Source organism: Chiloscyllium plagiosum, unplaced genomic scaffold (genome assembly GCF_037043375.1).
Source record: "Chiloscyllium plagiosum isolate Xiang-an unplaced genomic scaffold, Cpla_swu_hap1 HiC_scaffold_3, whole genome shotgun sequence".
Taxonomy (NCBI): Eukaryota; Metazoa; Chordata; class Chondrichthyes; order Orectolobiformes; family Hemiscylliidae; genus Chiloscyllium; species Chiloscyllium plagiosum.
The window spans coordinates 71,288,572-71,302,062 of record NW_028270141.1 but is presented as its reverse complement, the minus strand read 5'-3'; the positions used below and the strand labels follow the sequence as shown (position 1 = coordinate 71,302,062).

General features: G+C 38.4%; 1 protein-coding gene across 1 annotated transcript in view; it reads left to right on the top strand.

Moving 5' to 3' along the window:
- l3mbtl3 (L3MBTL histone methyl-lysine binding protein 3) overlaps positions 1–13,491 on the top strand; it is a 170,153-nt gene that overhangs the window by 90,858 nt on the left and 65,804 nt on the right. The window contains exon 16 of the mRNA XM_043683587.2: positions 4,888–4,990. Coding sequence (XP_043539522.1) covers positions 4,888–4,990 — 103 coding nt within the window. The remainder of the gene's footprint in view (positions 1–4,887; positions 4,991–13,491) is intronic.

Genomic DNA, 13,491 nt, shown 5'->3' with positions numbered 1-13,491 from the left:
ACATTTAATTGAGACCATTAAAGTTGAGCTCTTGTGGTGCAGTGGTAGTGTCCCTACACTTGAGATCAGGCACCTGTGTTCATGTCCCACTTGCTGCGGAGGTGTGTAATAATGTGTCTGAACAGGTTAATTAGAAAATTTGTTAAATTTGGCAGAGCATCTGCATCCCTTTTGCCCGTGATTGTTTCCAGTACATTCCCCAGCACCTTTCCAGAATAACATTACACCTTTGTGTTTGATATGTAAGATAAATCTGGAAGTCTGGTTGGTGATGGTTGGCAGTAATATAAATTTAGGGCTTGATCACATCACTTGTATTGCTGCTAGGTAATGGCCATGCGAACGGCGATGAACAAAATTATTTCGTTCCTGTTGGATTTGAATATATTTGTCACCTTTTGAGTATATTCAGTATATCATTATCATTATGCATGTTCCATTTTTGTTGTTTTGAAATTTGATTGTGCTTTGACCTTTGGCACTGAGGACATCTTGCAATTAAATTTGCAAATCTCCTAGATTTAATGAAATTGGACTGTCTTGGAAATATTCATGGGCTACTACCTGAGTATCACCGGCCAGGAGATTGAAAAATAAATGTAATGTTTGAACTGACATTTTAATTTGGATAATGATATTTTCTAAAACACGTTAAATTGTGTTATATGTAGAAAATAGAAGGATAATTTCAGCAGTCTTTGATTCAGATTTAACAATATTAAGATAGTAAATCTTGAGAGTTCATTATTTCTTGAACCTTGCCATCATTCAAAGTGATCACAGATTGTATTACCAAATCTATTTTTCTTTCTTTTGAGGTAGTTTTGGATTCACTGTATATCCATCTTAAAAGTAAAATATCTAACATGGATCATAGTTTTCAAAGAAAGTAATAACGAAGTAAGGGATAGACAATATCAGTACCACAATGTATCTTGATGGAGAATAGATCTGAATTCATCCAAAGCTTGCTTATAAAAGTATTTTGATTTCTGTATGGCACATTATTTATTTAACACAATTAGATAGTTAATTGTAAAGGTAGTATATAGTGTGTGTGTGTGTGTGTTGAGAAAGAGGATACATGAGCAAGCTGTAAGGTAGATCTGTTATATAAAGGGGAAGAAAATGCAGAGGTCTGGCCTATATTGACCAATAATTGAACGTGAAGAATCAATCAATCAATAATCATGCTGCACAATGACTTAGTGGTTAACACTGCTGCTTCACAGAGCCAGGGACCTGGGTTCAATTCCACCCACTGATGACTGTGCAAACTCCACACAGACATTCTTCCCATGCCTGTGTGGGTTTTCTCCGGGTGCTCCAATTTCCCCTCTCAGTCCAAAGATGTGTAGGTTATGTGGAATGGCCATGCTAAATTGCCCATAGTGTCGAAGGATATGTAGGCTAAGTGGATTAGCCATCGGAAATACAATGATAGGGGATGGTGTTGGGTCTTGGTGGGATGAAGTTTATAGGGATCGGTGTGGACTTGAAGGGCCGAATAGCTTGCTTCCACACCGTCGAGATTCCATGATTCTGTGAACCATGAGGAATCCACCTCATGGTTTAGTTTGTCTTTGTCAAATCTCATTTGAGTACCTGAATTACTAGATTAGCTTGTGCATGACATTGTACTGGAGCTTTGTGGAGCATCATATTGCAAGTGTGGTTCAATTGTGCTGAGCTACAATGCACATAATTGGAAATGAGAGCAAGCCTTCATATTCCAGAGCTCAGATATATGAAGAATCATGTAAGGTATGTTGATAACATGGCTAAACAAATGCTGCAAGTCCTTCCAATATACCTATGGCAGTCAGTAAATGCAGGGAGTCTTCAGATTGTCCAGTGCTTGCTATGTGCTGGCTGCAGTGCTACACCCTTCCCACATTAGAAGATTTTATAAATTAGTTCTTGCCATGGACTGTCCACCAAGGATTGCAGTTTTGGGTGAAGAGTTTCCACACTCTAAATTATAACTCTGCTTTCTTCCGAAAGATGTTGCCAAACCTACTGAGTTTCTTCAGCAACTTCTGATTTTTTTTGCTTCAGATCTGCAGTATCTGAAGTTCTTTGTTTTATTTTAAGGTTTGCTAGGTCAGCTGAAGCTTCAAAACTGTAACTGATGAACTGTGTATTAATCTGGCAGTCACAGAAGGCTGCATGAGGTTCTTGGTGTTCAGTTCCAGATGACTCTGCTTAAGAGTGTCCTAACAGGTATTGACTAGGCAATCAGTGGGAAGTTTAACAGTATTATCGTTATAATGGGAATGCTTTGAGCCGGAAGACTTCAGAGTCATCTGGAATTTTGACTTTTTTGTTAATCATCTGCATGAACCCCATATGAATATTTCACTAATGTCACAAATGGGTTTTAAAGCAAAACAGCTTTGATGTATACTATTTATATTTATGAATGTTTTAGAACTAAGTTTAGCAGCCATCTTTGGGTTGTTTAATCATGTGACTGGACTTAGCAGGAAGCTTTCAAAAGCTTCTCTGGAGTTAGTCAGTCAGACAGTCGATACCCCACCTACCTTCTGTTGGAACTAGAATGCTCATATTGTATTGTAAATTGCCTCAGAGTCCGTTCATTCTCAACAAATTGTCAACCTGATAGGATAGGGATAACATGTAATTCTATAAGATGATGTGTTGATGATATTCCACTTAACCTCTGGCAGTTGGCTATCTTCAAAACAAGCTTTTGTCTCAGTGGTAACTGTCCCTGCACCAGCATGACCACCCCAGGAAGCTTCGTCACATGACTCCCATAGTGTTGAACTCATCTGTCTTTTGACTGTACAGTTTTGAAATAGTGATTATTTAAAGGGTCAATGCTGCTGTGTACACCATCTACTGACAGAATCGATGTTTTGAACATAAGCCCTTCATCAGGAAGGGTTCTAAATTTAAAACCGGATTTATTTCATCTACTTGTAGGTGTTGTTGTGGGAGTGGGGGACGTGACAAAGTTGGGGGGGGGGGGGGAGGATATGCGGATAACACCCTTCATCAGGCTTATGTCCGAAATGTCGATTCTCCTGCTCCTCAGATGCTGCCTGACCTGCTGTGCTTTTCCAGCACCACACTCTTGATTCTGATCTGCAACGTCTGCAGTCCTCACTTTCTCCTAACATCTACTGATAATCTTAAAACTACTGATTCCCAGCTATAACTGAAAACTCTGACTTGTAACGAGTGGGCAAAACCTGTACTTGTGCTCTCTGCAAGTAATAAAACTGCATTTGTCAAGGCAGAAATTATATTTCAGCATTCTGCATCAGAAGATATTTGAAGAAATCTTAAGGAGAAGAAGCTGTCACTGACTCCTGAATTGCTAATTAGCCAGTTAACCACTCCACACAAAAATTCCATCTTTGGAGTTTTGCATTCCACCTTAAAACTAAGGACACAGAAAAACTGGTATCCTTCTTATTTTGTACAAAGCTATTGCTATTTGAATAATCTTGTTATCCTTTTTGATATTCCCTTGTATGCTTATAAGTGTACCTGTATTGTGAATTGTCTCCCTTTCTCTGCCATTCCCCCCCCCCCCCCCCTTGTCCGTTCTCCTCCTCCTCCTCCTCCCCCCCCCCCCCCCCCCCCAATCCCACAACAATACCTACAAATGTGTGAAATAAATCCTGTTTTAAATTTATAACTGTTTAGTCATCACCCTACACTGTTTACAAAAGGGGAAAAACTGAATCCCAATCTACTAACTGTTCATGAGAATACGGGGAGAGATTTGTCTTAAAACTTACAATCTGTCCAAAGCAATAAGGTATAGTTCTGACTTGGTAACTGGAGCAACAATATTAGTGCAAGTGTTTTTGTTTATCATTGCTTGTTGCTCATTTGGGAAAAACGAAGACACTGACTATATGGCTGATGATGTGTCAGCAAACAAATTACTACTTTAAATCATTCTTTAGCAGATAACAACATTCATTAGCAAAACAAAACTAATAATATTCTATTAAAGTTATAGTTTATTCAGCTAGAAACACAAAATCTTGCTCAAGGCTAGCTACAAAGCAGGCACATTCAATAATTAGCATGCTTTAATGAAGCTTCTCTTACTTAATTTAGCAGTTTAACCTAACACATTTTCTAGCACAAGCTGGTATCAATGTAGGATTATAGTTTTCCACTCGTCTTCATTTTTACATGTCTTTGGCATTTATTTGGTCATGATATTTAAATGAATGAGGCACCGCATTAGACCATTCAGCTTCTGTAATTTTTTTGAAAGCAGTTGAACCTATAGGCATAGACTTTAATCCTTTCAGTTGCTTGATCATCTATTTTCCTGACTTGTACATGGAAAGAACCTTTCTGTTTGGTGATGGATCAAATCAAATCTGTTTTCTTTTTCCTGTGACTTTTCAAAAGAACTGGGGTGTATTTCTAAAATCCAAAGGGTATATGGTGGAAATGAATGAAAGACTTGATTATCCTCCAATGTCACGATGACTAAACAATTGATTCAGCTGAGCAAGTGGTCCATACAAAACAGGAAGGTCTCCAGTCTATCTTGCAGCATCATACAGTGGTTGAGCTTTATGTGGCATAATGCCTCTGATTTACAGAAAGGAAGATTTATACTTGATTTTGTTTTAACAATTGGTATTGGGTGTTTCTGTTAGGACAGAAATAAAGTAGATTATAAAACATAGAATATTTGCCATCGCAGAAGAATGGGTCCTATTTTTGCTTTCGATTTAGAGATTACATTCAAAGAAGGAGAAAAAGTGGATTATACTTTTCATTACTCGGTCAGAATCTAATCTCTGATAGCTGTGTGTAATGCGCTGATAAAAATGTTGATTGACAGATTGTAGATTTAACAGCTGGGTTTTTGTTTGTTGCAAACAGGCCCATTAGACTTGGTGGAAGCTTCAGAACAGGGAGGATGTCCCACTCCAGGATGTAAAGGAATTGGACATATAAAAGGAGGGAAACATTCGGGTCATCACAGGTAAAAGAACAAACTACTAGTTTAAGAGAAAAAAAAGAAATAAATTGTGCTTAAATGAATGATTTGCCTCAATATATTCATTTTCACTATGATGTGCCAGATAGTTTGAGCACAAAATCTAGGTTGACATTTTATTGCAACATTTGCGTAGCAATGTACAGTCAAAGTAGCCATCTTTCAGGTAAGATATTAAAGCTGTGTTTATTGATAATGTGCATTTGCACTATATACTGCTTAAATTCACTTTCCCCCCACCCCTCTGATTCTCCCTTGCTGCTGAACTCTATTTCAGCAGTGTTTCTATTCTGTGCATGTGCAATTCCTTTGTGTGTAAGATGCCAAGGAGATTCTGGAGTTGTGCACATGTGCAGTTACATGCAACATTGGGTGTCAGCAGAAATTACGCTTGTAAAAAGATTTCCATACTTCAGTTTTGAGAGTATGCAGGGGATTTATCCTGATGTCCTGGCCTATATTTATTCTGTGACCTACAGCAGATTATCTGATCGTTGTCACATTTGCTGCATGCAAACACAATGTTATCTTTCCTACGTGACAACTGTGGTATACTTCATGATGTACTTAATTAGCCAATCTTTCAGGTTAGGAAAAGCACTAAATAAAGTGCTAATATTGTGTCTACAATCTGTACCTTGGTGATATTATCAAATGCAATTTGTTATGTAAATGGAACACTTATTTGTGTAGTTTCTTTTTAAAATAGTATGATGACATAGAAATTTTGTCATGCAGTTAAAACTGTCTGTAGTGACCTTGAACATAATAACACTAATTTAATCAAGAATGCAGAGTAATTTGATTAGCTTTAATGGTAATATGGACTATTTGCAAGCCAGTGAGGCATTAGTGACAACTGGCATGCAATTTGCCATATTTTAGGAGTTTTTAAAGGAATGTTCTAAGGAAAATTCTTTTCTAGCATTCAGTCTGTTGTCATTGTTATGCTTTTAAAATAAGGCATTTATAGTATGTTCTTAGTTTCTTTATCGAGGAAAGTCTTTGACTTCAGCGTTCCTTTATCATCAGATTTATAGGGTAGAAAGTGAGGATTGCAGATGCTGGGAATCAGAGTTGAGAGTGTGGTGCTGGAAAAGCGCAGCAGGTCAGGCAGCATCCAAGGAGCGGGAGAATCGACATTTCAGGCATAAGTGTTTCATTTGGAATGAAGGGCTTATGCCCGAAACGTCAATTCTCCTGCTCCTTGAATGCTGCCTGACCTGCTGTGCTTTTCCAGCATCACACTCCCAACTCATCAGATTTATATACAATGTTTGGACTATTTAGTGATGAATAAAAGCAAGCATTCTAGCATTTAGAGTGTCACTGATTTAGAGGAAGTTGATCTTCCACCTCTGAACACGTCAACCCCAGGGCATCAATGTGGACTTCAACAGTTTCCTCATTTCCCCTTTCCCCACCTCACCCCAGTTCCAAACTTCCAGCTCAGCACTGTCCCCATGACTTGTTCTACCTGCCTACCTTCTTTTCCACCTATCCACTCCACCCTCTCCCCCCCCGCCCCCCGACCTATCACCTTCATCCCCTCTCCCATTCACCTACTGTACTCTATGCTACTTTCTCCCACCCTGACCCCCACCCTCCTCTCACTTATCTCTTCACCCTTCAGGCTCTCTGCCTGTATTCCTGATGAAGGGCTTTTGCCCGAAACATCGATTTTACTGCTCCTCAGATGCTGCATGAACTGCTGTGCTTTTCCAGCACCACTATAATTTAGGAAGTTGATCTTGCCAAGAATAGTTGTATGTATGTATTTATTTAATTATTTTATGCGTTGTGAGTGTCACTGGCAAGGCCAATATTGTTGCCCATCCCTAACTGACCTTGAGCTTAGTGCCTTGTGAGACTGTTTCAGAAGAGTTGTATTACTGTGGGTGTGGAGTCACATGTTAGTCATACCAAGTAAGAATGGCAGATTTTCCTCCTAAAGGATATTACTTACCCACATGTGTTTTACAACATCCAATGGTAGTCTCATAGTCATCATTATTGAAATTAACTTTATCTCATGGTAGTGTATGAATGCCAGTCCTGGCCTCTGGATTATTACTCCAGAGATATTGTGACTTTTTCCTCCATGGCAACATTAAGTCGTCATAATTTTATGCAAGATTTCGCCTTCAAGTTTTGACAATTTGTGTTGTGTCATCGTGACCTACAAGAAAATTCCACCTTTGTGTATTAAAGTACCATCATAAAGCACAGATTGCCAATTTACATCTGAGAGGAATTAATAACTTGCATTTTGTGTTCTGGAACCTTGACTTTGGATAATTCCACAATTATTTGGAAGAAATTCAGCAATGGATGCTTTTCCATTCTTTACATTATTGCCAAAAGCTTCAAAATGAAGATATGATCAATGCTCAAAGTGATTAGGTAGTCATGGTATCCATAGTGTTCATTATTGTGTTTCCCTTTCCTCGTCAGACACATCTCTCTCAACACTGAATGAGGTGCATTTAACGTCTCAATTACTCTGGTAAATGATAGGTTGCCTTGACTGGTGTGATAGGTTAAAGTTGAGTATGTTGTTTTGATTTAGAAAGTGGAGAAAAAAAATCAGCTTTTGACAATGAAAGGGTAGAATATTACATGAAAGTCCCCTGTTATTCTGAAATAACTCTTTGTTCTCTGCTGAATATAATGAAATGCAATGACTGGCCAGATTGCGCCAGCTTTATTTCTCCTGTCATGTATTCAGCTATTAAAGGTGCATTGTGGTGGCTTACAAAAGAGGCATAAGCATCTTTTGTATGATGATAATTTTCTTACTGAATGTTGGTCTTTATTGAAATGTGCAGTGCCAGTGAGTTATGAAGAACTACTTCCTAGGAAGATAAATTGTAATGCCAGCTGCACATGCAAGTCTGGATTTCTGGTCCCAGTTCCTTTCCTGTTCTCTTCTCAAACACTGACTATTCTTGCATGATCACTTTTTTTTTGTTAATGTCCCATCTAACTTCCGCAAGCACTTTTTAAAATTTCTCTTAAATATAAGTTCAGTTATGGCACGGTGGCTCAGTGGTTAGCACTGCTGCCTCACAGCGCCAGGGACCCGGGTTCGATTCCCGCCTCGGGCAACTGTCTGTGTGGAATTTGCACATTCTCCCTGTGTCTGCGTGGGTTTCCTCCGGGTGCTCTGGTTTCCTCCCACAGTCTAAAGATGTGCAGGTCAGGTGAATTGGCCATGCTAAATTGCCCGAAGTGTTAGATGGATTAGTCAAGGGTAAATATAGGGGGGTGGGTTTCTCTTCAGAGGGTCGGTGTGGACTTGTTGGGCTGAAGGGCCTGTTTCTGCACTGTAGGTAATCTAATCTACACTTTTGGTGTATTGACAAGTGTGGGGAAAGAAAACTATTATTCCTCCTCCACTCAAAATTCTCCCCAGGTTTTAAAAAAAAGAGAAGGAGAGATTTACCTTGCAAGTTTTCTGATAGGCAAAGCGCACACAGCTGATTGGAGGATTGGGGCATTTTGGGCTTCAGGGCTTGCTTTGTATTCTCAGTGTACTGCATGATCCAAACAGATACCTCATGCAGCTACCCAGCATTGGGCTATAATATATCTGGCAGCACCAAGATTGTGTTGGCCTGTGCTTGGGTCTAGTGAGGAGGATGCAAAAACGCTGAGGGGTATCCTGGACTGGAAGCAATCTGTTATGTTCATGTAGTGACCTGGTCACCGCAAAAAGATACAAATGCAGAAACTCTCTGTTATCATTTTTGTATCATTCATATATCCAGCAGGAGTCTCCATACATGCTGCTGGTTAAACCACTTGATGGGAAATAACTTAGATGGGTCTACTTGGGGACCCTTTATCTTTTAAATTTGTGATCAGAGTCTTGTCTACACTATAGAATTCTAATTTGCACAGTAAAGAAGCAGGCAATCCAACCATCCAAGAGATTGACTCTTGTAACAATAACAGAAGCATTAATGACATAAGTCTATTGATCCTATTTTGAAACCATTAATAGTGCCATTGGTGCCAATTCTCCTGGTTAAAGTTGGAATGGTTTTCCACCTACAGAGAGAAGTTTTGCCTATCTGATGGCTTGTGTGCTTTTGAGATCCTTGAATTGTTTCCTGAGTCCCCCAAGGTACAATCTCTCATCCCTTGTCAATCGACTTTGAAAAATATAACACTTGAGCCTGTGTGCTCCTCCAAGACTGGTGTTTCAAGTTATTCAGATTGTGTGTTTTTTACATTGAACGTTTAAAACCCTGGCAATATGTTTTGTGGTTCTAATTTTATTTAAGCTTATTAACAGTAATAGTTTTTATAATTATTAGTTGAAAGGGGATATTTATAAAATATATAGCTTGCTCAGTGATGTGTGTTTCAGTTTTGGCCTTAGGTACCAAGAAAACTTGGATTTACTGCTTTTAATCTCTGAAGAATTACAAAATTGCTATTCATGTTCAGTAAATATATTCTTGGTGATTGAGAACAAACATATAATATGAAGTAGACTGCCTGATTTGTTACCTTGCACATCTTCAAGGATTCAGGGCTTGTTAGTAAGAAAACTAGATTCGAAACAGAGTTTTAGATTCCTCTGCATTGAAGGGTTTTTGCCCGAAATGTTGATCCTCCTGCTCCTCGGATGCTGCCTGATCTGTTGTGCTTTTCCAGCACCACATTCAATCTGATCTCCAGCATCTGCAATCCTCATTTTCGCCATGCTTGATTAACTTAATCAAAGCTGTTGATAAATCTTGCTTTAATGAAGTGTAATAGTTTACAGTTACTAAGGCACAACATTTGTTTATTTGTAAAAGTCTGTGTCTGTTCCTGAAACAATTCAAGCACAATGAAAAGTTAGGGAATTATCTTTTGCAGATGAAAAATGCAAGTTTTGTTGAGATGCAACCAGATGCAAAATAGACCAGCAACATTTTTTTCATAACAATTTTTAACAAAAAACTGAAAGTTTGTATCATTGTCTGTTTGTGCAAATAAATTAGAACATTAATAGAATGCTGTCAATAATTTATTTACTACTTGACATTGTAACTTTTTATTCTAAATGCAACAATTAAAAAATGTCCTTTGTGTTATTTTATGAATAATGTTTAATATTGCCTTGTTTCTGTTCCATGTCTAAATTTTGAAGGTAAGAAAAATAAATGTAATAGAATGTATTTGACCCCCTGAGAATTCCATTTCTGAAGAATACTGCTATTGGGCGTACTGAAGTTCCGATTTTATTTTGTAGTTAGTAAGCTAGGCAAAAATCTGAGTGGGGCTGGGAGGTAGGCAGAGTGCTGATATCCGAAGTACACCAATCCTTGTTATCTGTGGGGTATTGCGATTCGAACTTGCCTGCGGATACTGCTACCATGTAACTCTGCTATTTATCATGAAGGACTGCGTGAACAGACTGGAAGTGTATAATGAGAAACAATAAGGGGTCTGGAGCCAGAAACAGTAAAAGAACCAGTGCAGACACCGAGCCAATGACTGGCCGCCTCCTGCTCCATAATAATTCTGAGATTCTGGCTTTATTATGAGAAAAAATAAGGGGTCTGGAGCCAATCTCGTGAGTATGCAGATGCACAGGTAGCAAATCATTGAATAATGAGGAGCGAGGCTATCACAATCTGCTTATATTCACCACTAATTGGAAAACATTTAAGGTGCAGCAGGAAGACACCTGCCATGGATTTTTAAAGTGGATATTGTGTTTAATGAACTTGCTGGAGTTTTTTGAAGAGATAATGAGAAAGATTGATAAGAATGACACTTCTGACCAGGTTTGTGTGGATTTCTGGAAATCATTTGATATGTGTCTCACCACAGACTTGTAAGAACATTGTAGGCCATGATGATAAACAGAACAGTGGCAACTTGGATACAAAATTGACCAGGAAACAGAATGCACTGGTCAACTGATATTTTTTGGGTTAGTGGAAGGTTTGCAGTGGAGTTCTTCAAGAGCCAGTATTGAGATCCTTGCTTTTCCTGATTGTATATTAATGATCTGGATCTAGGTATGCACGGACAATTTCAAAGTTTACAGATGACATAACTTGTAAGAACTGTAAATTGTGAGTAATTATAGTGTGGAACCTCATAAGAACATTGACAAGTTCATAGCAAGGCTCCATGCAAAAAAATGAGAGGTGATGCACTTTGGTTAGAAGAACTCTGCAAGATCTATGACTCTAAATTTAAAAAAATTAAATAATATAAAATGGGAGTATGAATGGAATGAGGGCGCAGAGTGGAGGAGCCTGTGTGTATACTTGCACAGATCGTTGAAGATTGAGAGAACAGTAATTAAAGCTAGAGTTCTCTGCTTTATAAATGGGACATAGAGTACAAGAATGAGAGGGATATTGCACTTGTTAGATCTCAGCTGGAGAACTGCATACAGTTGTAGGTGCCCCATTAAGAAAAGATGCAAATCCATTGGACAGAGCACAGAAATAATTTACTGGAATGGTTCCAGGTATTAGAAACTTCAGCTTTGAAGATAGAATGGAGATCTAATTGATGTTTTCAAAATCCTGAGCCGGCTAGACAGAATAGATAGAGGCTGTTTCCACTTGTAAAAGAGCCAATGCAGACACAAAGGACCATTGACTGACCACCTCCTACTCCATAATAATTCTGAGATTCTGGCTTTATTATCGTCTTCTGGCTCCCAAGATTACAAACAATAACAAACAGAGACACACATGAGAATTCCTAGAAGCATGGCATTCCAACCGGAACTCTATCAACAAACACATTGAATTGAATCCCATTTACCTGGAAAAAAAGCATAGGAGATGATGTCACCACAGGAAATGACATCACCAACCCAAAGAACCCCAAACATAGAAAGCGGACTACACCACCAGTGCTTCATCCAGAGGCTCTCTGAAGATGTTAGCTAGTATGGTGATGAAATGTCTAAAAACGAATCTTCCAGCTCAGCTAGCAAACCTACATCCAGAATACTTGAAACTCCAAATGCTGCGTTTCCAAGTATATTTCTTTCCACTCTCCATGCAATGCAAATACAATGAGAAGAGAAGGACTAGAAAAGAATGAGTAAAATTGAATGAGTGACCAGTTCTATCGCAGAACTAATAAGAATGAGGTAGAGGGTTGTGTTAGACAGAATCCATATGGATAGGTTTAAAAATTAGGAAGGAAAATTGTATTCTTACATGTAAGCCACCAAATGTTGGAGAGAACATGGAACTGGAGTACAGTTAAGAGCAGTTTTGGAGAAAAACAAAGGATTGTAATATTGGACATATTTCTGGAGGACCAGAACAACAGAATGTTGCAAATTGGAGTAAAATAGCAATTGAGAGTAGCTTTTAGATTATGTTTCCCCAGTAAGTGGATATTTAATATTCAAACCTCACCTATTGTTGTTTAATGCATGACAACCCTTGTGTTATGTTGGGGATATGGCTTGAACTATTATGTTTAGCTGTCAATGATAGCCCTTTGCAATCATCTGGGCATCTATATATTCATGTAGGAATATATTCCAGCTGTTGATCACTTTTACAGTAGAGTTTGGAATGATTGCATGTAACATCCTCTTTTAGTTTTATGGATTTTTGACCAGGGAGTGGGGGAGCTGTAATTTTCACTGAGGAAGTGTGGGTGGGTGCTGAACAAGGAACTGTGGAGGGTGAATGGAGCACTGGCACTTGCAGACAAACCAGAGTTGAAAGAAGTATTTCTCATCAGTACTAACAAATTGTGGTACAGAAAGAAAACACATGTCACTCTCATAGATATTTTTAATCCATCTGTTCATTCACATTATGCCGTTCCTCTGGAACAGGTGGACCTTGAATCTGGACCTTGCCACTCATAATGTAGCTCCAGTGATTATTTTGGAAGGAAGGCTTTGATTTAGAAACAACGTTGAAAACACCATACCTAAATTGCATCCTCCTGATTATATTAACTCCACAGGAAGTGCCAGAAGTCTTCAGCATGTAATTAACTAATCCCTGAAATAAGTCAGACACAGCATTAAATGTAATAGCACTCTGCTGTAACAACTTTGACAGCGTTACATCCCAAGGACAATAACATTTTTTAAAGATAGAATGTGATCATTCCTGAGGATAGTATTTGTATTTCCATTAAAATAATTTTAGAATTGATTCCTTAATCCAACTGTTTTACTACTATCAGCTCAACTCTGCAATGCTTTACTGTTTCTGCTCCTTGGAAAGCCTAAAAATATAGTTAAGCTAAAAATATAGGCAGGCTTGTAAACTTGCAAACTTGTCTACTTTAGCATTTTAGTTATCCTGAATGCTTCTGACCTGTTGTTTTATGTTTAATCAAGGGGTATAGATGTTGCTAACAAGCCAGCATTTTTTATTTATTGTTGCTTTTGAAAAAGCCTTCTTGAACTGCTTTGGTAATTTGAATTCGATAAACATGGATCCGGAGCAGGAATAGGCCATTCAGACACTTGCCCCTACTCCATC